Source organism: Danio rerio, chromosome 21 (assembly GCF_052040795.2).
Source record: "Danio rerio strain M-AB ecotype USA chromosome 21, GRCz13ab, whole genome shotgun sequence".
Taxonomy (NCBI): Eukaryota; Metazoa; Chordata; class Actinopteri; order Cypriniformes; family Danionidae; genus Danio; species Danio rerio.
Window position 1 is genome coordinate 31,447,768 of NC_141041.1, and position 25,402 is coordinate 31,473,169.

General features: G+C 37.4%; 2 protein-coding genes across 6 annotated transcripts in view; both read left to right on the forward strand.

The window, feature by feature from the left end:
* The window catches only part of pacs1a (phosphofurin acidic cluster sorting protein 1a), a 42,304-nt gene extending 31,105 nt beyond the window's left edge, over positions 1 to 11,199 (forward strand). The window contains 11 exon segments of one of the 2 annotated variants that reach the window (NM_001098748.1): positions 1,601 to 1,705; positions 1,897 to 2,003; positions 2,153 to 2,307; positions 4,894 to 5,004; positions 5,081 to 5,198; positions 5,301 to 5,343; positions 6,010 to 6,052; positions 7,532 to 7,676; positions 7,794 to 8,026; positions 8,616 to 8,735; positions 10,104 to 10,673. In NM_001098748.1, the coding sequence (NP_001092218.1) occupies positions 1,601 to 1,705; positions 1,897 to 2,003; positions 2,153 to 2,307; positions 4,894 to 5,004; positions 5,081 to 5,198; positions 5,301 to 5,343; positions 6,010 to 6,052; positions 7,532 to 7,676; positions 7,794 to 8,026; positions 8,616 to 8,735; positions 10,104 to 10,222 (1,299 nt within the window). In that variant the 3' untranslated portion in view covers positions 10,223 to 10,673. 2 annotated transcript variants of the gene reach the window in all.
* A 2,520-nt stretch (positions 11,200 to 13,719) lies between these two features.
* Positions 13,720 to 24,273, forward strand: zgc:165604. Of its 4 annotated transcripts, XR_015519729.1 has the most exons (7): positions 13,720 to 13,855; positions 14,681 to 14,835; positions 18,910 to 19,108; positions 19,727 to 19,882; positions 19,955 to 20,962; positions 22,175 to 23,052; positions 23,492 to 24,161. XR_015519729.1 is itself a non-coding variant. In NM_001098255.2 (6 exon segments), coding segments are annotated over 6 exon segments (897 nt in total). In that variant the 5' UTR covers positions 13,720 to 13,791; the 3' UTR covers positions 23,781 to 24,273.
* Positions 24,274 to 25,402: the final 1,129 nt, after the last annotated feature.

Consider the following 25,402-nt stretch of genomic DNA (forward strand, 5'->3'; position numbering starts at 1 on the left):
ACTACGCCACCGTGCTGCAAAAATTTGTTTATATATACATAGTAATGTACTCCTATTCTGTAAAGCTGCCTTTTTTTAATCAGCTATTCCTGTCTTTAATATTGCATGACCTTTTTAGTCTTGAGAAAATTGTTTTAAAGAATCTGACACCTATTTTTGACCACCTCTGCCTCCTTAATTTTACATTAATTATCATGAAATATTTCAGTCTAATTTTCATCTAAAAATTTGTTTGTGTCTGTTTTTACCCTATGAAATAAATAACCGTTTTCTTGAAACACATTTTTTTTCTGTTTTATTTGTTGTTCATTGTAATTATACCCTTGATACATGTAATTTATTCTTCTCTTATTCATTCATTCATTCATTCATTTTCCTTCGGCTTAGTCTCTATTTCAGAGGCAATGAATCACCAACTATTCCAGCATATGTTTTACACAACAAATGCCTTTCAGCTACAAGCCAGTATTGGGGAAACACACACACACACACACACACACACACACACACACACTCACACACACACAGTTTAATTTATTCAATTCACTTATAGTGCATGTCTTTGGACTGTGGGGGAAAATAGAGCACCTATAGAAAACCCATGCAAACACGGGGAGAACATGCAAACTCCACACAGAAACGCCAACGGATCCAGTTAGGACTCGAACCAGCAATTTTTCTTGCTGTGAGGTGACTGTGCTAACCACTGAATCACATAGTCGCCCTTCTCTAATTCATTTGCACAAAATGTTTTCATACACCAACGCAGATTATTATAACATGATGAAAATACATCAAATTCTTTACAAATGCCATATGGTATGTGGTTTGAGGTTAGGATCTTGCACTAAAGTACAAATAAGTTAAACACATCAATTAGTAAAATAATTAAATGTCCCCATTACATTCAGGCATTTTGCCTTATTTTACATTAATAATGCATTTAGTTTACTGTAAATTCAAAATTTGCTCTCCAGTTTAAGGGAAATTGATGAAACGAATGCTTGAAATCGAGCCATAATTCAGGAAGGGATTATAAAATGTATAAAATCAACAAAATAATGGATGCAAATTTTCAGCAAACAAGATAACATAAACAATGCCTTAAAAGATGATCAAAAGGAGTCAGCGAATCATTATTTTTGCATGATTTTAACTATTTATTTTTAATAAAAAAAAAACACTTTCCAGTACTTACTGCATTTATTTAGTTGTAGACCTGTCCAGGTAATATCGGATATTACATTTTTTCCCCTCTTTTTATGATCCCCAGACATTTTCTGTTGTGGTCTGCACTATCTGCAGCATGTTTCTCTATTTGAATGTGTTGTGAGAATTTGCATGTGCTAACGTTCTCAAATTGATGAAGATGTTTGTTCTTTCTCTGAGACAATATTTTACTTTGAGTTACAATTGTTTTAAAATGAACATAGCTGTTGTCACACTTCTGTAAAGGTCAAATTAGTAGCATTGCCACGTTGTTACACCCCCCCACCCCTAACTCCCTAAATTATATCTGCAGACTGCACCTTCAAGTCGAATGCCTAAAATGTCAGTCTGACAGCATGAAGGTTAACAAGATGCTTCTCGTTGACTACAGATGCCGAGGAAGATAGTGTACGACCAGCTCAACCAGATTCTGCTGTCTGACAGCACCCTTCCTGACAGCCTTATCTTGGTGAACGGCAGCGACTGGCAAGGACACGTAAATACCAGTTCATTTTCACTTCCTGTGTGTCTGTCTGACAACCTTTTAAAGAACAAAACCATTCTCTTGTGTTCAGTTGAGAAATCCTCTCCTCTACTATCCATTTGAAAATGTTGTTTGTGGATATTGATGTTTTAGGCATCCTGAAGCAGAGAAATAAGATGTTTTGTGAATATGTATGTGTCCAGTATGTGGCTGAGCTACTACAGGCCCAGAAGCTGCCGGTGGTTTGCACCTGCTCCGGATCAGAAATTCAAGCTGTTCTTTCAGCCCTGCTCACACGCATACAGAAATTGTGAGTGTAACAGTGGTGGAATCAGTCAGAATGAACACGAATGTGGAATGACATGGCTGGCTGTCAAATTGCCTATTATTCATGCTTGTCAATACGAATCGCACTGCTGATTCACATAATTTCTGTTCCTCTTCTGTTTTCTCCCACAGCTGCAACTGTAACTCCATCATGCCCAAACCGGTGAAGGTGGTGGCGGTTGGGGGTCAGAGCTACTTGGGAGCCGTTTTGAGATTCTTCGTTTCTCAGCTCGCCAACAAGATGTCTGACTGGCTCAGCCACATAAAGTTCCTTGTGGTGCCTTTAGGTGTGTATAGAGAGAACCACTACTCTATTAACCACTATTATCAACTGCACGCACTGGCCACTTTATTAGGTACACCTGCAGATGTGATCAAGATGATCTGCTGAAGTTAAGATCAGAGTGTGGAAGAAAGTTGATTTATGTTGACTTATTTTTGTATTGTGACGAAGTTCCTATAGAAATGGAATATTAGATGAGAAAAAAGTGGGAGTGGCTTGTTTTTCTACTGCCAGTTTTCTAATTGGATGTAGTCAAGAAGACATTTCAATCAGAAAGATTGGGAAATTGGTTTGAGAAGAGTTATTACAACCTAACAGACTCCTCTCCTCCTGTTTGTTGTCAAAACTGACAGTCGGAAGGGCATGGTAAAGTATGTTAGCCATGCTCAATACCTAAAAGAGACTAAAAATCTGAAAGAAATAATCAGAGAATTTAGCTAAAGAAAACAGCTAGTAAACATTACAAGGGCTAACAATTTTTTTTCTTCTTAATGACATGCACAGATGAATTGTTCGCTAGAAAACTAGCAATATTAGTTGATAAAATCATGGCTAGTATTGATTTCACTTGTACTTTAAGTAAACCCATGTAAATGGAAAAACACTTTCTCAACAAATTGAGAAAAAATCTGCAATTTCAAAACACTCACATGCTAATTCTAACAACACATGTACATACAGAAATGAACTGCAAATAGAACAGACCACAACGCTAATGTGACTGGGGACCCCAAAAAAGTGACAAGCCTGGCTGCTTTCTCTTTAGAGTCCGTGGTTTAACTTTTTGATTGTATATTTTAGCTCTAGTGTGGCACAGTGGCTCAGTGGTTAGCAATGTTGCCTCACAGCAAGAAGGTTGCTGGTTCGAGTCCCTGCTGGGTCAGTTTGCATTTGTGTGTGGAGTTTGCATGTTCTACCCCATGTTCGCAAGAGTTTCCTCCGGGTGCTCCGGTTTCCCCCACAGTCGTAGGTTAGAGAACAGGAATGTCAAACTTCTGTTGGTATTTACAAGGATCTGTACGATCAGAACGTATAAAATAACAAAACAAAATAACAAAAAATACACACATCTCAGATCTGACAACATAGCTGATTCTAAACTGGGCTTGTCACTTTTTAGGGTCCCCCTACAGTTTTTGTTGTGTTCTGCATGATTTGCAGCATGTTTTTGTATTTGCATGTGTTTGCATTGTCAAACTGATGAAGATGTTCTTCTTAATGTGTTAGTGTTTTTCTATTTGTTTGTGTTCTTTTAAAGGGTGAGTTCACCTCCTTACTGAAACTATGGAGAAGAAACTGTTGAATTATTGTTGAGTTATTATTTTTGTTTTATGTGCACAAAGTATTCTCATAATACTCAGATTGAACCACTGAAGACACATGAACTGTTATAACAATGTTTTTTGGTACATTTCTGGACTTTGAATGATTCAGGAACATCTCTTTCCATGAAGGATGAAAAATTGTCGGATTTCATTCAAAATATGTTAACTTGTGTTCAGAAGATGAAAGGAGGTATGAGGGGATTGGAATGACATGATGGGGAGTTGAGAGAATGTTTCGTTTTTAGTGGACTAAATGCAGTGCATTTGAGCTCTCTCTGCAACCGTGCAGATGGGATGGTCTGAGTATTAAAGAAACTGCTGATCTACTTGGATTTTGACACACAATTATCCCTAGGGTTAGTAGAGAATGGTCCTAAAAAGAGAACATTTTCAGTAAATGCCACTTATGTGGGTGAAAATGGTTTGTTGATGTCAGAGGAGACTGGTTCAAGCTGATAGAAAGACAACAGTCACTCAAATAACCACTTGTTCAACTAAGGTCTGCAGAAAGCATCTATTACTCACAACACATCAAACCTTGAAGCAGATGAGCTACAGCAACAGAAGAATAGCAGCAACAACAATGAAAAATGAGACTACAACTCCAACAGCCTCAAGAAACTAAATAATAGAAGTCTGGAGAATGTTGTCTGGTCTGAGTCTCAATTTCTGCTGCAACATTTAAATGGTGGTGCTGATTCATCTTGCGTTTATCAACAGTTGCGGTGGCTGGTGTGTAATGATGTGAAGGAGATTTTCTTGGCATACTTTTCCCTTCAGTACAAACTGAGCATGGATTAAACACTACAGCCTACCTGATTGTTGATCACTTTGACAACAGTGGACCCATCTTGTTCTGGCTACACCAAGAAGTATAACACTATGTCAGAATGCTCAATCATCTCAAACTAGTTTCTTGAACATAACAGTAAGTTCACTAAACTAAAATGGCTCCACGGTCATGAGATCTCAATCCAATAGAGCTCCTTTGAGATTTGCTGGAATGACAAACTGACATCATGGATGTGCAGCTGACAAATGTGTTCATATCAATATGCACCAAAAATGTCTGAGGAAATTTGTTGTATCCATGCCACAATAGATTAAGGCAGTTCTAATGGCAAAATGGGTAAATAAAACAGTTCTAGCAAAATGTATCTAATAAAGTGACCAGTAAGCTCACAAAAATAAAGCTAAGTCTAAAAACGTAATAACAAGAGTGTAAAAACAGAAATGCAGCCTGTACCTTGTGATCATCTCCACAGGCTCTCACCCTGTGGCCAAACACCTGGGTTCTCTGGACAATCGCTACAGTTCTTCCTTTCTGGACAGCTCATGGAGAGAATTTTTCAGCCGCACAGAGCCACCTCAGACTGGTAAGTGATTCTTCTTCATAGCACTGTGGATATGAGCATTTATTGGACTGTAGGATTTGTTCTTGTATCTCTTCAGATTCTTTCTCTGCTGACATTGTGGATGTGGCAGGACGAATAATACAGTACATCAATGGATCTGTTGTTACCCATCAGCTCCCCATTGCAGAGGCCATGCTGACCTGCAAAAATAAGACGTGAGGGAGATGATTTTGATTGAACTTATCATTTATTATATCTTTAAATCACACACACACACACACACATAAATATTTATATATATTTGTTTTTCTTTCTAGGCAAGATGAAGATTCCTGCCAAAATTTTGTTCCATTTGTGGGTGTGAGTACATTTATTTATTTATTCATTTATTTTTGGGTTTTTAAAATATATTAGTGCTGTAACACACCATGGCTATTTGATAAAAAAAAAACTAGTAAAATATTATTACTATTAAAATATTTAGTTTTTGTTGATTTAAAGCATGAAATGTCACTATTTTATTGTCAAAAAATGTTCTGCTTAACATTTTTGTGGAAACTGTTGCCTGAATTCCATTACAATTTGCACAAAACTTTTGCAATATGTCATTAAAACTACTGTGAAATTATAATGGTTTTATTGATTAAATATGAGTCTAATGCTTATTTTTTCCCACTAGCGATAAATGATTTATGTGTTGGTAGGTTTACATATATCGCAGCCATTTTTTTAAAGGAGACATATTTGTAGGCATCAAGAAAGGCACTTATACTTGGGAAATATTGGTGTTTCTGAGAGAAAAAAAATTCCATTGCAGTTTTGCTAAATATTCATTTTTAAATTGCCTGAAAAAGCACCTCACTTCATATCAGCATCCTACTGTAACTGCATGCTTTCCAAATGAAAAAAAGTAAAACCTCACTGACCTCATAATGTAAACAACCAGCCAAACTTTTATCTAAACACATTTCATAAATGTATTTTAATTTTAAACACTGAGTTTATAGTTCCTTTTTTTTGTAACAGGTGGTTAAGGTGGGATTGGTGGAACCCAACCCAGGATCTTTAGGTTTGTCATGTTGTTTTTATTTTGCATTTGTCCATATTCAATTCAGCAGTATATGTATGATCATTAGAGGTTTCTGAAAATATCTTTGTAGCAAACGGTTTAGTTTGATTACTTAACAAGTAAATTTTATAATGAATAGTGAATATTTGTGGCTTTGATTCACCAGTGCAGTCTATTTAAACAAAACAAAAGGTATTTTTATAACTGAATCAAACAAACAAAAGTGAAAGATTGAGTGTTATCATATAATATTTGTTATAATAATATTGTAATATTTCGTATAATATTTGTTATACAGATATACAGTGGGTACGGAAAGTACTCAGACCCCTTAATGTTTTTCACTTTGTTATATTGCAGCCGTTTGCTAAAATTATTGACGTTCATTTTTTCCTTATGAATGTAACCACAGCACCTTATATTGACAGAAATTTTTTTTGACATTTTTGCAGATTTATTAAAATGAAAAACTGCAATGTCACATTCAGACCCTTTGTTCAGTATTTAGTTAAAGCACCCTTTTGATCTAATACAGCCATGCGTCTTTTTGGGAAAGATGCAAAAAGTATTTCACATCTGGATTTTGCAGATCCTCTCCAGTTCTGTCAAGTTGGATGGTAAACTTAGTTGGACTGCCATTTTAGGTCTCTCCAGAAATGCTCAATTGGGTTTACATCAGGGCTCCAGCTGGGCCATTTAAGAACAGTCACTGAGTTGTTGTGAAGCCACTCCTTCAGTATTTTAGCTTTTGTTTAGGGTCACTGTCTTGCTAGAAGGTAAACCTTCTACCTAGTCTGAGGTCCTGAGAACTCTGGAGAGGATGTTTTTTGTCCAGGATATCCTTGTACTTGGCTGCTTTCATCTGTCCTTTAATTGCAACCAGTCATCCTCTCCTTGCAGCTGAAAAACACCCCCACAGCATGATGTTGCCACCACCATGCTTCACTCTTGGGACAGGTGATGAGCAGTGCCTGGTTTTTCTCCACACATACTGCTTAGAATTAAGGCCAGAAAGTTCTATCTTAGTCTCATCAGACCAGAGAATCTTATTTCTCACCATCTTTAGGTCCTTCAGGTGTTTTTTTTTTTGTTTTTTTTAGCAAACTCCATGTGTCGGGCCACTTTGCCTTAAAAACCTGACTGGTGGAGGACTGTAGTATAATCACAGCACAGCTGAACTCAAATGATGGTGTAGAACCATCTCAAGGAAAATCAGTTGAAATGGACAGCACCTGAGTTAAATATATGAGTGTCACAGCAAAGGGTCTGAATACTGAGGACCATGTGATATTTCAGTTTATCTTTTTAATAAATCAGCAAAAATGCCAACAATTCTGTGTTTTTCTGTCAATATGTGGTGCTGTGTGTACATTAATAAGGAAAGGAAAAAAAAAAAATATATATATATATAACTATATATATAACTATAACTAATAACTATATATATTATGCTTTTTAAAAATATAATACTCGCTTTAGGTGCAGACTTCGAGGAGGGTCTGGCTTTGAGCTTGGCGGTTCCTTCAACATCTCCACCTGCTCATGGATCTCCAACTGGGATGATGAAAGATTCTGCAACGCCGCCTCCGTCACCATCACTAAGCGGAGGACTGGCTGCTTTAGGGTTCGTGTTAAATGCCGCACAGAAATATGCAGCGCTCTGCTGTTTCTTACATTGCTGTTATCACTGAAAAATGCAAGGCTGCTAAAAAATGCAATCTGGTCTTACAATGTTATCTAGAAGCCCCAGCATGCCACATGGTGTGGACGCCATTGGGCTGCAGGTGGATTACTGGGTGTCTTCAGGCATGGAGAAGCGCAAAGATGGAGACCCGAGAGACAGGAGTAATAAGATCACATTGAGATGTGCATTCAGATCCTTGCAAGTTAGCAGATTATCGAGCTCCAGCTCCACTGAGACTGGCTTTAACACCATGTCCATGACTGTGGTGACCAAGGAGAAGAACAAGAAGGGTGAGAATGTCCAATAGATGCTTTACACAAAATCTCCATTTATGACCCTGGATCACAAAATCATGTCTGGGTATATTTTGACGATTTTATGAAATGTATTTTTTGAATGGCAAAAATCATTATAATATTGAGTAAAGATCATGTTCATGAAGATTTGTTTTGTTAATTTACTAACTTTAATATATGAAAAGTCTATTTCTCTGTGTTTGATTATTAAAAGCCCTTTATTTAGACAGCTTTACATTTTTCTCAGTATTTTGATTTAATTGTTTTTTTAACCCTTTAGAACTAAAGTTAGATTCTACTTATTCAAATTGTTGTATCTCGGGCCAGATATCGTCTTTTCTTAACAAACCACACATTAACGCAGAGCTTCTTTATTCAATTTCAGATAATGCATAAATATTAAATATATACTTATGATGATCCAGGGTCACATTTGTTCTTTTGCTAAAGATAACTCTTGTGTTTTCAATCTATGCCATTTGCCCTGTGCCTTTTATTGATTTCGATGTAGTTCTGCTATTGTTAGTACTCTTCATATTTATCTATATCCACATGTAACTCCATTTCCTCACTTGACCTTCAGTTCCAACAATATTCCTGGGGAAGAAGCCGAAAGAAAGAGACACCGAGTCGAAGAGTCAGATCATTGAAGGCATCACCAGACTAATCTGCTCTGCCAAGAATCAACAAACCAGTTTAAAAGGTACTTGTCAACAAATTCAAACTGGGTCCCACTTTATATTAGGTGACCTTAAAAGGCACCTATAGTAAAAAAAACTACTTTTCAAGCTGTTTGGACAGACATGTGTGTAGGTATAGTGTATAGACCGTCATATTGGGATGATATAAACACACTTTTTTATTTTTTTTATTTAACAACATAAAAATGGTGGAGCAATCGGATCGATTTTGAGACCGACCGCAACTTGACGTAGGAGTATGGTCCCCTGCCTACCAATATTGATTGAAATGCTTGCAATACCATATCCTCAGTTTGTTGTTTCAAGTCCGCCATTTTCAGCGTGAGTCAAAGCGATGTCACCAAAGGAAAACCCTTGCTTTATTCTTGGATGTAAGGCTCATTGGGCTCAACACGAGCCTTCATCGTCTTCCTGCGAATGGCCACTAAGATTTTACATTTAGCGGCCATTTGCACTGAACACGCAGTGAATGCAACGTATCGAGATTCGGGCCACCAACAACAGCTGATCCAGCAAGTCTTTAAGCATTCTCTCTGGAAACACTTGATTGATCTCAGCTGGCAGATCAACATTCACCACATGATCGCTCTCATCGGCACCATTGTTTGTAACTTCAGGTGGGTTTGCAAACGTGTACTTTTCATTGCGTCTTCCTTAAACTTCAGCCGTTTGCATTTCCCGCGGTCACAGAAGCTCCCTGTGCTCTTAACTAGGTGCGGCTGTTTGTTCCGTGCAGAAACACAGTGTTGAGAAGCCTTTATGATTAATTAACCGTAATGAATTATAGCAAGGTTAATAGTGACGGTAACGGAGTACACTTGCCAGAGTAACGTAGTTTGAACTATCGCAAATTTGATTTATGAAACCAAATCCACCATTAATAAACCTGACTTACCAAAATAAGCCTGGCTTTTTTCTCTAAGCTTGGTTTATGGAATAGCCCCCAGAGCATTAAAAAACAAACATCAATAGCTGCATCACCTTGTATTCAAACCAATTATCTCCGCATGCTTGTTAGAAACTGTCACCAATCACTTGAAACCTCACAAAATTTACAGCAATACATTAAAATTTACCACTAGGTGTAGAGACGGGTTTTGAAATGTTTCAAAGCTTCGACTGTTTCAGTGATGAAGCCTTGCTTTGCCCACCACTATTCACATGGACTTTAAACAGAAATTTTGAAAAATAAAAACTGTTTGGGTATTTTTTTTTAATGGTTTTCCAACATTCTTCAAAATATTTGTGTTCAACAGAAATGAGACACTCAAAAGTGTTAGGATTCATTTTTTTGCGTGAGGAAAATATTCATTTTTGGAAGAACTGTTAAACTTCCAGGAATTTGAAGGTAATCTCTGCTTGTGTTTCAGTGTCTGTAGATGGGATGGAGTGGAATGATGTGAAGTTCTTCCAGCTGGCGTCTCAGTGGCCTACTCATGTCAAGTACATCCCCGTGGGGCTGTTCGGCTACAACAAACCGCCCTCCTAGTGACTTCTTACTTGGCAGAAACATGGTTACATCTCCAGACCCTGGTTTTGTTATGGTCTTCAGATTGAATAGAGGACCAGTTTTTGCCTCGCGAGGCAGTCGTGATTACAGGATCACAGCTCGAGCCAAGTGGAAGATTTCAAAATTCTCCACAGTGGGATCTTGTTTTGGTTTTCAAAGGGCCAGAGCAGACAAAACATCCAAGGATGAGAGTATTATTTATGATTCCTTTTCTATAAGTGTTTGGTGGGATTCATGATGCAATAATAGTCCAATATTGTATTGTTATATTTATGGTACTTGATATTAGTGATTTAAAGTTTTCAGATTCATCGTGTGTCACTTTATTTTTACAAATGTAATGTATTCGTATTATTTTACCAACTGAATCTGACATCCAAAGCTTCTCAAAGACACTTTGTAAAGCAAATAAAAAGCCTTTAAAATACTTTAAATATAAATAATATTTTGTTGTCTGTGTGAAAAATTCTGTTGTTCTCCTCTTTAGAAATGTAGATTTGCTTATGTGATATATGTATAAGCATGTGATCATATGTGCTTAAATCAGGGTTTGTCTAAGCTGCTACGGACATTGAATCCATTCCACTGTGGTTTCAGAAGCTTGTTGTCGTTTATTTATTAATCTGCCATTACTAAAGGTGTTCACCACCTTCTCAATGCCTTCCATAACAAATATGATTACGTGAGATGACTAATAGTGATAAAAAATAATAAAGTTTATTTTGTACCTTCCAAGTGACCTCAGACCATGTTCAGAAATTGTTTACCATTATTGCCTTTCAAATTGTACACAACCCTAATTTGTTCGCATGATGCAGTGTATTGATCAGTATGATTGCAGTACATCTGTGCTTATTTTAATAACGTTATGTGAAAAGTCAGTATTCCTTTTGTCTCTCTAAAGCTCTTGTATTTTGACATCAGATGTGCAGAAATAATAAATATTGTAATTGCAACTGTTTTTGTTTCATGTCTCATGAGATAAAATGAATAGCAAATGTTTTCAATAGAAAAAAAATATTAGGTGTCATTGATAAGACTTAAGTAACAACTAATTGGGTGCCTCATATTCATGTGCTTTGTATTGTAATGAAAACACTCTAAAAAAATCAATCTTGAAGCGGTTATTAAATAGTTATATTACAATTGAAAGAACAAGCACAGCGTTTGTTTTTGTAAACAGATGCATGTTGTATTTGTTCAATCTATGACAGAGTTCTGAGACACTGGTAAATAAGCAAGGGCTTAGGTGTACAGTGTGAAACCATATACATTGAAAACTCAGGGTTAATTGAAATCTCTGGTTAAACAAAAGAATTCAATTCCTCTGAGGTCGGTTGCACACGTCCAGTTTAAGTTTGAACCCAGGTAAGTTCAAGTTTAGTTTGAGTCAGGCTCAACCTTTGCAATGACCCAATCTAATCCTGTATATGAAATAAGCCTGCTCCTGAGCAGTCCTGTTGCTATGACATCAACTCTCGAATGAGTTTTTGAAGAACGAGATGATTCTTGACTGTATCAAATAGTCACTTACCAAATTCAGCAAACTGAGTAACCCAAATACAAGTAACGAAGCCCAAAGTCAGGTTTTGTTATCTTGTTAAATGATGCTATATATCTAACCATCACTGAAGCAGATTTTATTCTGGGTTAGAGATGGCAGATCCAAATTGAACCAATCAGCTGTGAGAAAAGTGCCATATATTTTTATTGCATAAAAGCCACTCGCTGTCCTCATCAGGCATCTTTTTTGCTCCAAATGAAACATTTTATACCAAGTCAAAAATGTCTTTTGCTGCTAACAATTTATGTGAATTTTAATTATTTATACGTTATTCAATATTTCTGAAATGTTGATTAATATTAATAATATATGTATATTAAAATGTACATATTAAAATAACAATTTGCTTTAACAGTTAACATTTTAAAAGTACTGTCTAAGCTATTTGTGAACCTACATTATTTAAATCAATTGATTCATTTGCATTGATATTGTAATATTTACTTTCAGCTGTCTTCTTAAATTTCCGCTGCATCAACATTATTCTCTGGGATAAACCCTAAGTTAACAAAGAAAGCTTAAATCCAGTGTTGTGAAACCACTTAACTTGAACCTGTTTGGATTTATTTTGTTTCGTCAAACCGAAACTTACTCTGCTACTCAGAGTTTGTTCAACTTGTTTTGTGCAACAGGGTACAAAGACTGACAGTAAACTAGTTCAAGTGGGAAAAGCCTTATATTTTACTCAGGGTTATTGTAATTTTAGGTTAATTAAATATTACTTGCCTTAACTTGGGTTTTACATAGCTCTCTAAATACAAAGGTTCAAACTATTTTTGATATAAGCAGTTTAGGATTAATTCACAAAAAGTATGTTTCTCAAATAGTCTTCGATATTTTTCGATTTGTTCAACAGCAGCAGTATAATAGGCAGTGGTGTCAGAATGAGGAATTCTATCATATGGTATGAGTATCATGTGCACATGTGTGAAAAATCCCATGAGGTATAAACTTTTAGATGTTTAAAGAACTTTATGGGAAACAAAGACTTTGCAACCCATGTTTCAAGACATTTGGACTAATGGTTGAATAAGTTACAGCAGTTTTAATGTTTTTGTTTTTGTTGTTTGTAATACCATGTGGCCAAACTGTGACCTAAGATTGAGATCATATAAACAGTATATAATCAAAGTTTGGTTGCATCGCATTCTGCTGAAGAGTTATGGCCATTTTTATAAAAATGTCCATGCCCAGTTTCCCATCAAAAATATGACTTGAAATTCACATAAAAAAAAAGTCTGATATTTAAACTCCAGAGAATCTTTCTACACTGCTTTGACTCCAATCTAGGGGAAAATTATAGCTTGGTCTGCCTGATCAGTTTCAGGGCAGCATGTTTAAAATAAGAAAACCATAACAGTTACAATTGGGATTTACGTGTCTAAATCCTTCAACGTTTCCAGCCTCAAACTTTTGAGTATTAGTGTTTATAGCTGACTTTATTTATATATTAAACTTTGTATTTCAGAAGTGGGCTCCCCTTGAAAGGCTTCATCACATTTGTGGGTCTGTAGCCTAAAATTTTAAAAGCCACAGCCAAAAAAAAAAAACAAAAAAAAAAAAATGGCATACTGTATGCTGATAAGGTAGGTTTTGACATGTTTGCTGGTTTAAGCTGGTTATGAGCTAGTTGAATCTTTGCTGGTCATGGCTGCTTGTTGGTTCTTTCAGGGTCCTGACCAGCAAGGACAACTACCATGTGTCAACACTCACCTTACCAGCATAAGGTGTTATTCTTATTCTTTTATTCTAAAGTTTCTTATTCCGTGTTACAAGTACAGCCGATCTGCTCACTGTTTAGTTATGTACAGATAGAGAGAGAGAGAGAGAGAGAGAGAGAGAGAGAGAGAGAGAGAGAGAAAGAGAACTGCCCCTCTCCACTGCCCAATAACCCAGTTCTACCCATTCAGTCAGTGGCAGTGGGCTCTAAAGGGGAAAACACACTGACCTGTATGGAGGAGAGCACACACGCATCTTCTCAGTGATGGGCTGTACAGGAAGGAGAATCCTTTGGCTGGCCTGCTTGGTGTCTATGTTTCTTCAATATGGTAGGTATCATCTTCATTCTTGATGTAAGCCTGTTAAATATAAGAAAACATTATGTAGAACATTTACCCTGCTTGAGATAGTTATTGCTTAGAACAGTGTTTCCTAACCTGGTTCATGCAGGCACACCTACAGTGCACATTTTCAACCACTTCCTAATCAAACACACTAATATCAACTCATCAGAACATTAGAAGAGACTCCAAAACCTGAAGTTAATTGATCAGATGAGGGGGACATCCAAAATATGTACTACTCCAGGAATAGGGTTGGGAAACACTGGCTTAGAAAATAATTGAATGAGTGTCACACATTTCACCTGGGCTAACATACTGTAACAGCATTAACAAGCATCTCACTGTTTTTCATAATACAATTTCTTGGAAATTGGCCTTTAGATATGAATTCCATGAATGGCGTATAATAAAACCAAGGCACAACAATGGATTTTTGAAACAGTGTTTTATAACTAACGCTACAATAATTGAAATTGTTGTAATTTAGGTCAGTTTTTTAGAAGTCGAATTGAACCCCATTGTTCTCTCTGTTGGTGTATTTGTCCTTGCCAAGGCTGTCAGCTGTAATTAAGGCTTTATAGTCACTGTGCTTTCCCGTACACACATACAAAGGCCTGGGGGTGGCAGTGCATTGGGGGTGGGACTCATCATTACCGTAATGAGACAGCCATTGAGATGGAAGGAGAGAGAAGTTGAGAGCTACACAACAGAACTGCAAAATAAATGGCTCTGCTAGGGATTCATGATTTCCAGTTGTTTGACAAACAGGCCCAAAGTAAGCATGTGCATTAAAATGATTTCCCTACACAGATGCGGTCCGAGTGACTGTGAGGGAGTCCAGTCTGGAGGTTGTTCAGGGAGATTCTGTCACCCTGCCCTGTTCGTTTTTCACCATGATGCCCTTGTTCAGACTGAGTATTATCTGGACCCTGACCCCCCTCTCTGACCCAAACTCTCCCATACAGGTACGTTGAGAGAAATCACACACCAATATGTTTGGTTTAGTCAAAGTAACATATAGTCAAGCAGGGGCAGACTGATTTGGGCGCCTTAAGCAATTCAAAGTATCGAGCCCAAGCACTAAAAGTCATAACACCCTCTTTGTAGTTTTTTTTCTTTGTAAATTCAGGCTGTTTTTTTTTTGGTAAATAAATTAAGTGGAACATTTATCTTCTCAGGGCAACGCAATGGCGCAATAGGTAGTGCTGTTGCCTCACAGCAAGAAGGTCACTGGTTTGAGCCTCGGCTGGGTCAGTTGGCATTTCTGTGTGGAGTTTGGATGTTCTCCCTGCGTTCGCGTGGGTTTCCTCTGGGTGCTCAGGTTTCCCCCACAGTCCAAAGACATGTGGTACAGGTGACATGGGTAGGCTAAATTGTCCATAGTGTATGTGTGTGAATGAGCGTGTGCGGATGTTTCCCAGAGATGGGTTGCGGCTGGAAGGGCATCTGCTGCATAAAACTGTGCTGGATAAGTTGGCGGTTCATTCCGCTGTGGAAACCCAGGATTAATAAAGGGACTAAGCCGACAAGAAAATGAATGAATGAATTAATCTTCTCAGTGTAAAATTAAATACAATAAATTCACATTTAAAAAAACAAGTTGACAAACTAACAATATACAGTTAATTGGCCATATTTGTGGTTAGATTTAATATTTGCATGTGTAGTACAGAAAGAACGTTCCACTATTCATGTTTGGAAAAGGAGTAATAACATTAAAATATGGTTATTGACAGATTTTACAGCATATGATAGAAATTAAAAAAGGGGCTAAATGATAATTATAGGATTCTTAGCATTGGTCTGGGTTCTCTTATTCCCCAGGTCCCTAAGCGGTTGCTTACCTCGCTTATTGGTTAAGTCAACCCCTGGGGTCCGTTCTTCGTACCTCGCTTAAATGATCTAAGATGATTTTGCCGATCCTGGATCTTTTAATCTTGATAACTGATCTCTCGCTAATTTGGTTCTTCAAACAAGTTCGCGAATCAGATTAGAATGTCTGGATGAACTGATCTGAGATCGATGTGTGTGTTGTGAAGGACAGATCTATCGATCTTCGAAATCATGATCAGCAATGCAACGATTAGCTGACGGCACAGCAGCGTAAAGACATCATCTGATTAATATTCAATTATCCATGTGAGCAAAATTACATCAAATTAGCAGTAAACGGTTTGTTATATATGACACGCAATAACTTTCCACATTTGTTGTGAGCTGCAGGCTTTACATTTTCATGTGTCAAGAGTATTTATCATGTATTTCAATGCATATCAATGTATTTAGTTCTACATTTAGAAAACATTTTCTTTATTATAGTAGCCGTTTTTTTAATCGCTGTATGGAATAACTGGATGTCTACAAAAGCATTTTGATATTTGTAAAGGTGTCTGCAACTTTTGTGAAGCATCAAATCACTGGCATATTAACTGTCAAAACCAAAACATGTTCAGTACTGCATTAATGTATTATTTCTTTTTTTTTTTAAAGTCACATATTCTGCATTTCTATTATCATACACAAATTGTACTAAAGCGATCTAAAAAGTTTGTATCAATAAATTTTCTCTTTGTACTTTCATTCCGAGGGTGCAGATTGCATAAGTTTTGTTAATATAACTTTATTTAATTAATAAGTATAACTTTATATATATAGTTAATTTTTTTTTTTTTTACTATTTTCCCAAGTGTATATAACTACTACTGTAAGAAAATATCATAATTCGGTACTTTCTCTATTATCTTTGCTTGAACTGAGCCGATCTAATCCGGTTTATATGAATTGAACCTGCTTCCAATCAGGTTTGAGCTAGCAGAACTATTGCTATGACAACAACTCTCAGATCAGCTTTGAAGAACGAAACGATCCTGGATTATGTCAAATCGTCAATCTCCAAATCCAGCTAACTGAGTAATCCACGTACGAAGAACGGACCCCTCAAATTAAGCTTAGCTTTATTGTCATTCTGCTGGACATACAGTGGAACAAGATGCTACACAAATAAATATGAACACAGTGCTAGATGTTCAGTCTGGTTATCTATAAAACTAAGCTACCAGAGATTAAGACCTAATCACACAAAGAAAGATAATTATTCCTACACACAACTGCCACTTTTAGGTACACCCGCTTGTAATGGAAATATCTAATCATCAAGTCTCCTGACTGTAACTCAAAAGCATTTAGGCACATAGATGTTGTCAAAATAAGTTGCTGAATGGAGAAAAAAGGCAAGTTAAGTGACTTTGAACATAGCATGTTTGTTGCCAGAGAATTAAGAAACTGCTTATCTACTGGATTCATCTCCTAGGTTTATAGAGAATGATCAAAAACATAATAAATATCCAGTAAGTGGCAGTTCAAGGAGAACAACCAGACTGTTTCAAGTTGACAGAAAGGCAACAGTAACTCAAATAACCACTTATTCAACTGAGGTCTGCAGAAGAGCATCTGTAAACTCACAACACATCAAACCTTGAAGCAGATGAGTTACAGCAGCAGAAGTGCAAGACAGTGGCACCCTGTCAACTAACAACAGGAACCTGAGGCAACAACTCACATAAGCTCACTAAAATTTGACAATTCTGCATATGCCTGGTCTGATGAGTCTCAATTTCTGCTGAATCATTCAGATGACAGGGCCAGAATTTTATTGGAAAAAAAAAATAAATGAAATCATGGATCGATACTGCCTTGCTTCAGTGGTTCAGGCTGCTGCTGATTTGGTGGTTTGAGGGAGATTTCAATAGCCTTTGGTATAAATGTCAAAGCCTACCTAAGATTTGTTGCTAAAAATGTCCAAACCCATATGACCAATAAAATCTAGGCTCATCAAGTCAACATTATAGAACTAGTGGCAACAAAAGCTCTGGGCTCATTGAGACCAACACGTCAGGGCTGGATATGCACACAACAACACTAGAGTTCTGCTGGCCACAATGATGCTCACGATGGCCAATTGTGCCATGTCTTAAAGCTCAATTAATCCCAAACAGGTCTCTTAAACATGAGTTCACTATACTCAAATGACCTCCAGAATCACCTCCAGAGATTCAATTCAATTCAGGAGTAATTCTATTGCGCTTTTACAATGTAGATTGTTTCAAAGCAGCTTAACATGAACGTGAAGTCCAGATTTCAGAGTTGAAGTTGGGTTTAGTTCAGTTCAGTGTGGTTTAAATTTCATTGCTGAAAGTTCAAACACTGAAGAGGAAATCCATCCACAAGCAAGCCAGGGGAGAAAAAAAAACTTTACCGATTGACGAAGTGAAGTGAAGCGAAAAACAAAAACAAAAAACAAACTCTAGAGAAACTAGGCTCTATTGGGCACAAGCTTTTTCCACAGGATCAATGCGGGGACTCGTCTGTCACTGTGATCTTTCAGGAATCAGTCTCATGCTCTCCAGAGGTCAATCCAGTTGAGCACCTTTGGCATGTGGTGAAACAGGAGATTCCACTATAGATGTGGAGAAAATGTGTCATGCTATCATGCCAGAACAGACCAGCACATAGACCTTATTGAATCTATGCCCTGAAGACTCATTCTATGCAGTTTTGAAGGTTAAAAAAAGGTTCAATCCGATATTCTATCAATTTGTCCTACCTTGTTAGATTGTTCTACCATCAGTTCAAAAAAGTAGGTAGCACACCTAGATGATAAAATATGCTACCTATCAGATTGTGCAACAAGTGTAAATATTGATTGAAGCAGTGTGACGTGAGGCCTAACTTACCCAAACCTAACCTCGAGCTTAGAACCATTCAAATAATGTGTTGGTGGCATAATCTAACAGGTAGGATGACATGTTAGGACACTGGTAATAGCGAGGTATACCTAATATAAAGTGCCTGTTGAGTGTATATCCAGGTTTTAAAAATTCCTCAAAGTATCCTTGCTTAAATACCAAACCACAACTACACTGATAACAACAAAACTGTTTTGTACTTCTATCACCCAAGACTTGATTTCTTTCTTGTCAACATATATGGCAATAGTTATAACCTTCTATGAGAACTAAAGGTCATCTCCTGTTGTGCAGGTGATTGTGTATGATCAAGGACAGGTGACTGAAAACCCTTCGTTCATGGGTAGGGTGGGCTTTGCAGGCATGCCCTGGAGTGCGGATATCATCTTGAATTACACACGGGTGTCTGACGCTGGAGTCTATCGCTGTGTGGTCAGCAACCCACCTGAGACTGGAGACCCTGGCATTGGAGAACTCAGCCTCACTGTTCTGGGTATCATTGATACATTACACAAACATAAATGCTAGGCACAAGGTTGATACATTTGAGTCAACATCACAACCATATTACAATAATTTTGATATAACACTAATTGGTGCCATGACCCTGATGAGTGAGTGAATAACAGAGACCAGCCCAGCTAGTAAATTCTTTTCCCCTGGTCCCAGTAAGAACATTAGCTACTAATTTGAGAGGCTATTATCTTTAATGTTCTTGTTTACACAACTGCCTACCATACTGGAAACAGTTCAAATAATGCTTTGAGCAGAACCAGAGGGGTATGGGTGTTCCCTAAAAGTACTTTGGTTCAGATTGACTTGTTGTGTCTCTGAATGGCTGTGCCTCTTGAGTAATGTAATCATTTGGCATGCATTATTCATGTGGTGCTGCATATTAGAGATAAACAGTGTATATACTGATCTACACATAGATGTATATTATACATGATACAGAGATTTAGGTTATATTGTGTACGACTAAACAATATGTTTCTAAAGCTCTGGTTGATCAGCTTGATCTGCTTTGGAAAGTGTAGTTTTTTTTGTCTAGTTTCTACACTATTAGATTACCTTGTGTTCAAGGGTTTCATAATTCTCTGTTTGTGTGCAGCACCCCCATCTCTTCCTATGTGCCTATGGGAAGGGGATACTGATACTGGGGGCAATGTAAGGCTGTCCTGTGTGGTGGCCGAGGGCTTTCCCACTCCACAAGTGATCTGGGAGAAGTTGGAACCAGACAAGATGACGTTGCCAGTGAATATGGATGGTAAAAAAAAAGCTCTATTCAGGGGTACAAATAAAATCTGGAATACATTTTTCACACATGAATGTATTGCAGGTGACATGACAGGCTCTGTGCACATTGCCAATGTGTCCACGCAATCCTCTGGTCTCTACCGCTGCTCAGTGACCAACTCATTGGGAACCCAGCACTGCTACATAAACCTGTCTGTGTACACACGTAAGTCCTTCTCTACACCTTTATGATTGCTTTATAAATGTTTCTCATCCTTAATTCTAAATTATACTTATTATACAGTTTCGCTCCTAGGGAACATCTGTCCTGCAAAGTATACAGTAGTCAACATCTGAAGTGCATCAAAAACTTTTCTTAAAAATGTTTTAAGACAAGATTGGGTGTTGTTCAATAGTTTTAGACAATTTTTATAAACTTTTTTTTATCTACTTCAAATGTTAACTACTTTCTTTGGAAGAAATTTGGTTTGGTTTCTTTAGGGAGTTTGGTTAGCTTAACTTTACAGCAAAGAATTTGGCAGTCCTGGTTTAGGGGGACAATTTTTCTTCAGACAGGCTTTGGTTTGGTTTAATTAGGGAGTTGAAACTGTAACACAAAAGTTACAGGCTTGATTTACAATATTAGCACAAGGCACCTAAACCCTAGTTGTTGTTTTTTTATTTTTATTTTTTATAACCCCTGGTTATTCATGTGGACATGGATCCTAGTATGGGTGAACAAATTTGTCCGTCACTTCTCTCATCCCCATTCCTAATCGAACACCCCTTCCTGTAATTTTCCAGCAATCCTAAATACACATATTTTTAGGAGCATCTGATGAAGGTAATCTACAGTTGCCCATTCCTGTTGTGCAGGAGAGTATGTCTCCAGGAGCAGGGTTGAAGAATGTTTTGAGCACAGAGTGCATTATGCATATTTCATGAACAATATGGTGCATCCGGAAAGTATTCATATCGCTTAACAGGACAAGAGCACTCTGAAGCAGGTTTTCATTCAGGATGTCTCTGTACATTGCTGCATTCATCTTTCCCTCTATCCTGACTAGTCTTCTAGTTGTTGCTGCTATAAAACATCCTCACAGCATGAACAGTGGCGTAGCGCAAAATGCGGAGGCCCCCCTGCAGGGATCACCTATGGGGCCCCCAGTTTTCAAGGGGGTCGGGGGGGTTTGGGGGCGGCAGAGCCAGAGATATACACATATATCTGTGATCGGGAGTTTTCCTGGATGTTAGTATTTTTATTTTTATTTCAATTATGAAAATTATAATTTTACATCACTTTTCTACATTGATGGATCAGTGATCGCATGGGCATTCCTGACAAAAAGCTTGTGTTTGTGTGTACAGAAATGTACTATCCACCCTCCCTGTTAAATTTGATATAATCATGTCCTGAAACACAGCTCCTCTCCTGCTTTCACTTCTCATACTGATGGAGGGAGCGATTTGTTTGTGTATGAATCTCCATTATGAACGACTCCTTCACTAGCCGACAATAATACAAGTTTCTGGCACCGCAGCATCTCGTTGTCATATTTCTTTTTCACTGTTTGCTGATTTTATTCAACAAAGCTAGCATAAGCCGAGTATTTAGTGCGAATTGGAGCTACTTTGACTTATAGTGAATGCAGTAAGTGGCTGTATTGTTATCAATAACGCTACCTGTTTAGCACAAATTTCAGAACATACAAAAACGTAAAAAACTTAATCCTACCTATGGAATGTTCTGCCTTTGTGCTTTGTTTTCTTTGTTTGCTCGTTACTACACTCGTAGACAGCGCTACAGTCCCGCATCTTCACGTAATAACACTTGTCTAGTGCGACTGAATGACATTTGTCCTGGGAGCACTGTACCAATGTGGCTACGTTATTGACGCATGCTCAGGGTCCCTATGCGATATCTAGTGTATATATCTATGTCACAAATTGAGGTGCGGGGAAAGGAGGCGGAGTGGAGCGACAACGCGGGGAATCCTTCACAAACTGAGGAGCGATCACAAACCGAAAGCGGCGAGAGCGTCAAAGTAGCCAGAAGTCATTCATTTTTTTAACGAGAACCGGCGGCGAGAAACAGCGGCGCGTCTTGACGCGGTTTGGCGGCAAGCAATCAGAATGAAGTAGTCCACCGCTTGAGAGGTGTTCAGAGAACACAGACCTGTGAACTTTGGTTCCGTCCACAGTTGTTCCCAAGAGTTTGATTATTGCGGTTCCTGGATTTTCAATTTTTGAAAATCGCGACGACGTGGGGCCCCCCCGCGGTGCGTGCCCTACGGGCCCGTCCGCTACGCCACTGAGCATGAAGCTGCAATCACCATGCTTCACTGTAGGGATGGTATTAGCCTGGTGATGAGTGGTGCCTGGCATTCACTCCAAAGAGTTCAATTTTAGTCTCATCAGATCAGAGAATTTTGTTTCTTATGGTCTGAAAGTCCTTCACATGCCTTTTGGAAAAATTCCAGACGGGAAGTTGCTTCCAAATGTGTGTAACCTTCCCCAGCCTTGTGCCTCAAGACAATCCTGTCTCAGAGGTCTACAGACAATTCTTTTGTCTTTATTCTTGGTGGTTCGGGCTTTGACATGTACTGTCAACCCTGGGACATTATATAGACAGGTGTTTGCCTTTTTAAATCATGTCTAATCAACTGAATTTACCACAGGTGAACTCCAATTAAGCTGCTGAAACATCTCAAGAGTGATCAGTGGATATCAGTGAATACTTATGTACATGTGATTTTTCAGGTTTTTTATTTTGAATACATTTGCAACAATTTCAAAAACTCTTTTTTTTCACATTGTCAATATGGTTTATTGTGTGTAGAATTTTGAGGAAATACATGAATTTAATCAATTTTTGGAATAAGGAAATAAAAAATGTGTAAAAAGTGAAGCGCTATGAATACTTTCTGGATGCACTGACTGTACATACCTGCTGATTTTTATAACTGCTCATGCTTTCAGTACATATGTGACAAAAAAGCATTCCACATTGATTGGTAAACACTTATGTGAGGGTATTATGGGAGGTGTGAAGGATAAAAATTTTCTACAAATGGAATAAAAAAATACTTGATTTTAACTTACGTTTTAAGAAGAAACTCAAGTTCAGCTCTTAACTCAGCATGTCCTCAAATTGCTCCATCTTGTAAGAACATCATTGTTTTCTCCCACTGTTCGGATCATGTTTTGGCAAATCTGCAATTTTTGGCTTGAGCTGTTTGTTTTGGCTCAGCCTGCCTCGTACACTAGCCATGCCACAAACTCACACTATTGGTTGAGCAGAAATGTGAAAGTTGTCATTGAACAGAAAAATTAATAAAGAGGACATTTGCAGACAATACAATCTGGCATACTTCACACTTGAAGTCTGAAGGCATCACTTCTTATTCATTGTAACTGTATAGATAAGACTCACCAGTCCTCCAATCTTTTTTTGTGCTCTGTGGAGGTAAAAGCGATAGCAGGGGTGTCCAAACTCGGTCCTGGAGAGTTTCGCTCTAACCCTAATCAAAAACACCTGAACCAGCTAATCTCTTATTTAGATACACTAGAAACTTCCTGGCAGGTGTGTTGAAGCAAGTTGGAGCTAAACTCAGCAGGACACCGGCCCTCCGGGACCGAGTTTGGACACCCCTGGGATAATGGTTTGGAAACGCATAAGGGTTGATAAAGGATGTCACATTTTTTGGTTTTGTGTTTGTGATCCCTTAGCTCCAGATAATTCGCCAGGCATCCTGCAGGGGGTGCTGTTGAGCCTATCGATGGCCCTGCTCCTGCTGGCTCTGATGGTGCTGGTGCTGTGGCTCCACCGTTCGGCGCAGGAGAGCAAGTGGAGGAACAGCCACGAGGAAGATGACTGCTATAATGAGATCAAATACACACCCTCTCTCATTAAACGCTCTTTTGTCTAAGACGAGTACAGAAAGTGACATCTGGATGAGCTCTACACTAATATCAACGTAAAGCCAAGTTTGTGTCACAAGAGCAACGGAAAGAACATCATTTGTGTTTTACCTCATACACCCACTTCTGGGTCAGTTGTACTGCTTAATTACATTACGGTTGCCCCGAAGCCTATGTGACTGCTGTAAACAAATCTGTTTTTCTCCTGTGGGAATCAACAGCATGTCACAGATGCGAATACATCCTGGAATACACAGTGGAATTTGTACATAACCCAGAATAATCTTGTAAAAGCTGGATTTTAAAGTTTCTAAAGCACTTTTTAGTACAAGCTGTACACAATTTCAAAAGACAACCACCATTAATCTATACAGGTTTTGATCATCCAGTAGATGTGTTTATGCTCTGTAAAGGGACGTATAGTGGATATTATGTTTTCATTAGCCACAAGTAATTTTTGTATTATATGATATACTACAATAAAATCTGGATCACATGGCATTTTAGTTTACCTGAGAACAATGTTAAGGAAGTTACTTTAAAAAAGTACTTGCATTAAATTGGAAAACAAAAAACAAAAATAGACTATCACTTAGGCCTACTGTTTTTTTTAAAGACCCTTGACAAGTTGTGATGCCCTTTTTTAGATTATATGCTGGCTTTTTTGAGCAATAATATATGAGTAATAATGAACAATAATATATGAATGCATATTTATTATTAATATTCTTTTTTTTCTTATTTTAATTCTTTTATATTATTATTAATTTATTATTCATGCTTTAGTTTTTTTTTTTAATAGGAAGTTATAGGCTGTTGAGGAAGGGAAGTTTTTATTTGAGGGAAGTGTCAATAACAACATGGAAGGATAATTAATAAATGAATGTTGTAATTGATGTTTCATAAAAAAAATATTAAATGAAATCTGAAAAGAAATACATTAATAATAATAAAAAACACTGTGCCTGATAATCACATTTGAAAAGTAAAGTACTACATAAAAATTACTAAATACTTTGTCTGAAAAGTGACCTACTCACTCAATAAATAATTTAATTATTTGACAGCGCTACTAAAAAAGTATAACCTTAACGCATAGACACTAGAAATGAAACTTAATTCTTTAAAGTTGACCAAACAGGAGCTTTTTGCATAATCAGAAATGTAACATTTACAGAATAATAAATGTGTAACAAGACAAAATATTTTATAAATACCATATATGGATAAATTACTCAATTCATTGTTTCTTAAGCATGAGCAATTATATTGAAAAATTTAGTCTATTTTAGCTGAAAAAATATTTGTATAACAAAAAAACAAAATTGCTCTGCTTTTCTAAATCGATTAAGAGCTGTCAAACTTATGAACAGTATTTAAGGAAAGTGCATAGTTAAAGTTACTTTAAATAAATTACCTGCCGTCATTTACAGCAGGCTAGTGCAGAAACTCTGTTATAAATCCTGGAGTAAAATTAATTTCCATATTTTAAAGACATGGTGCGGGAAAATAATTTAATCCTGTGCTTCTTGAAATCAGATTTTAAATGCAACAATTTTGTATGGGATTACAATTAACCGGAAGCCCTAGGGCTGGCTGACTTAAACTAAAAGTCTGTACTGTGTGCACA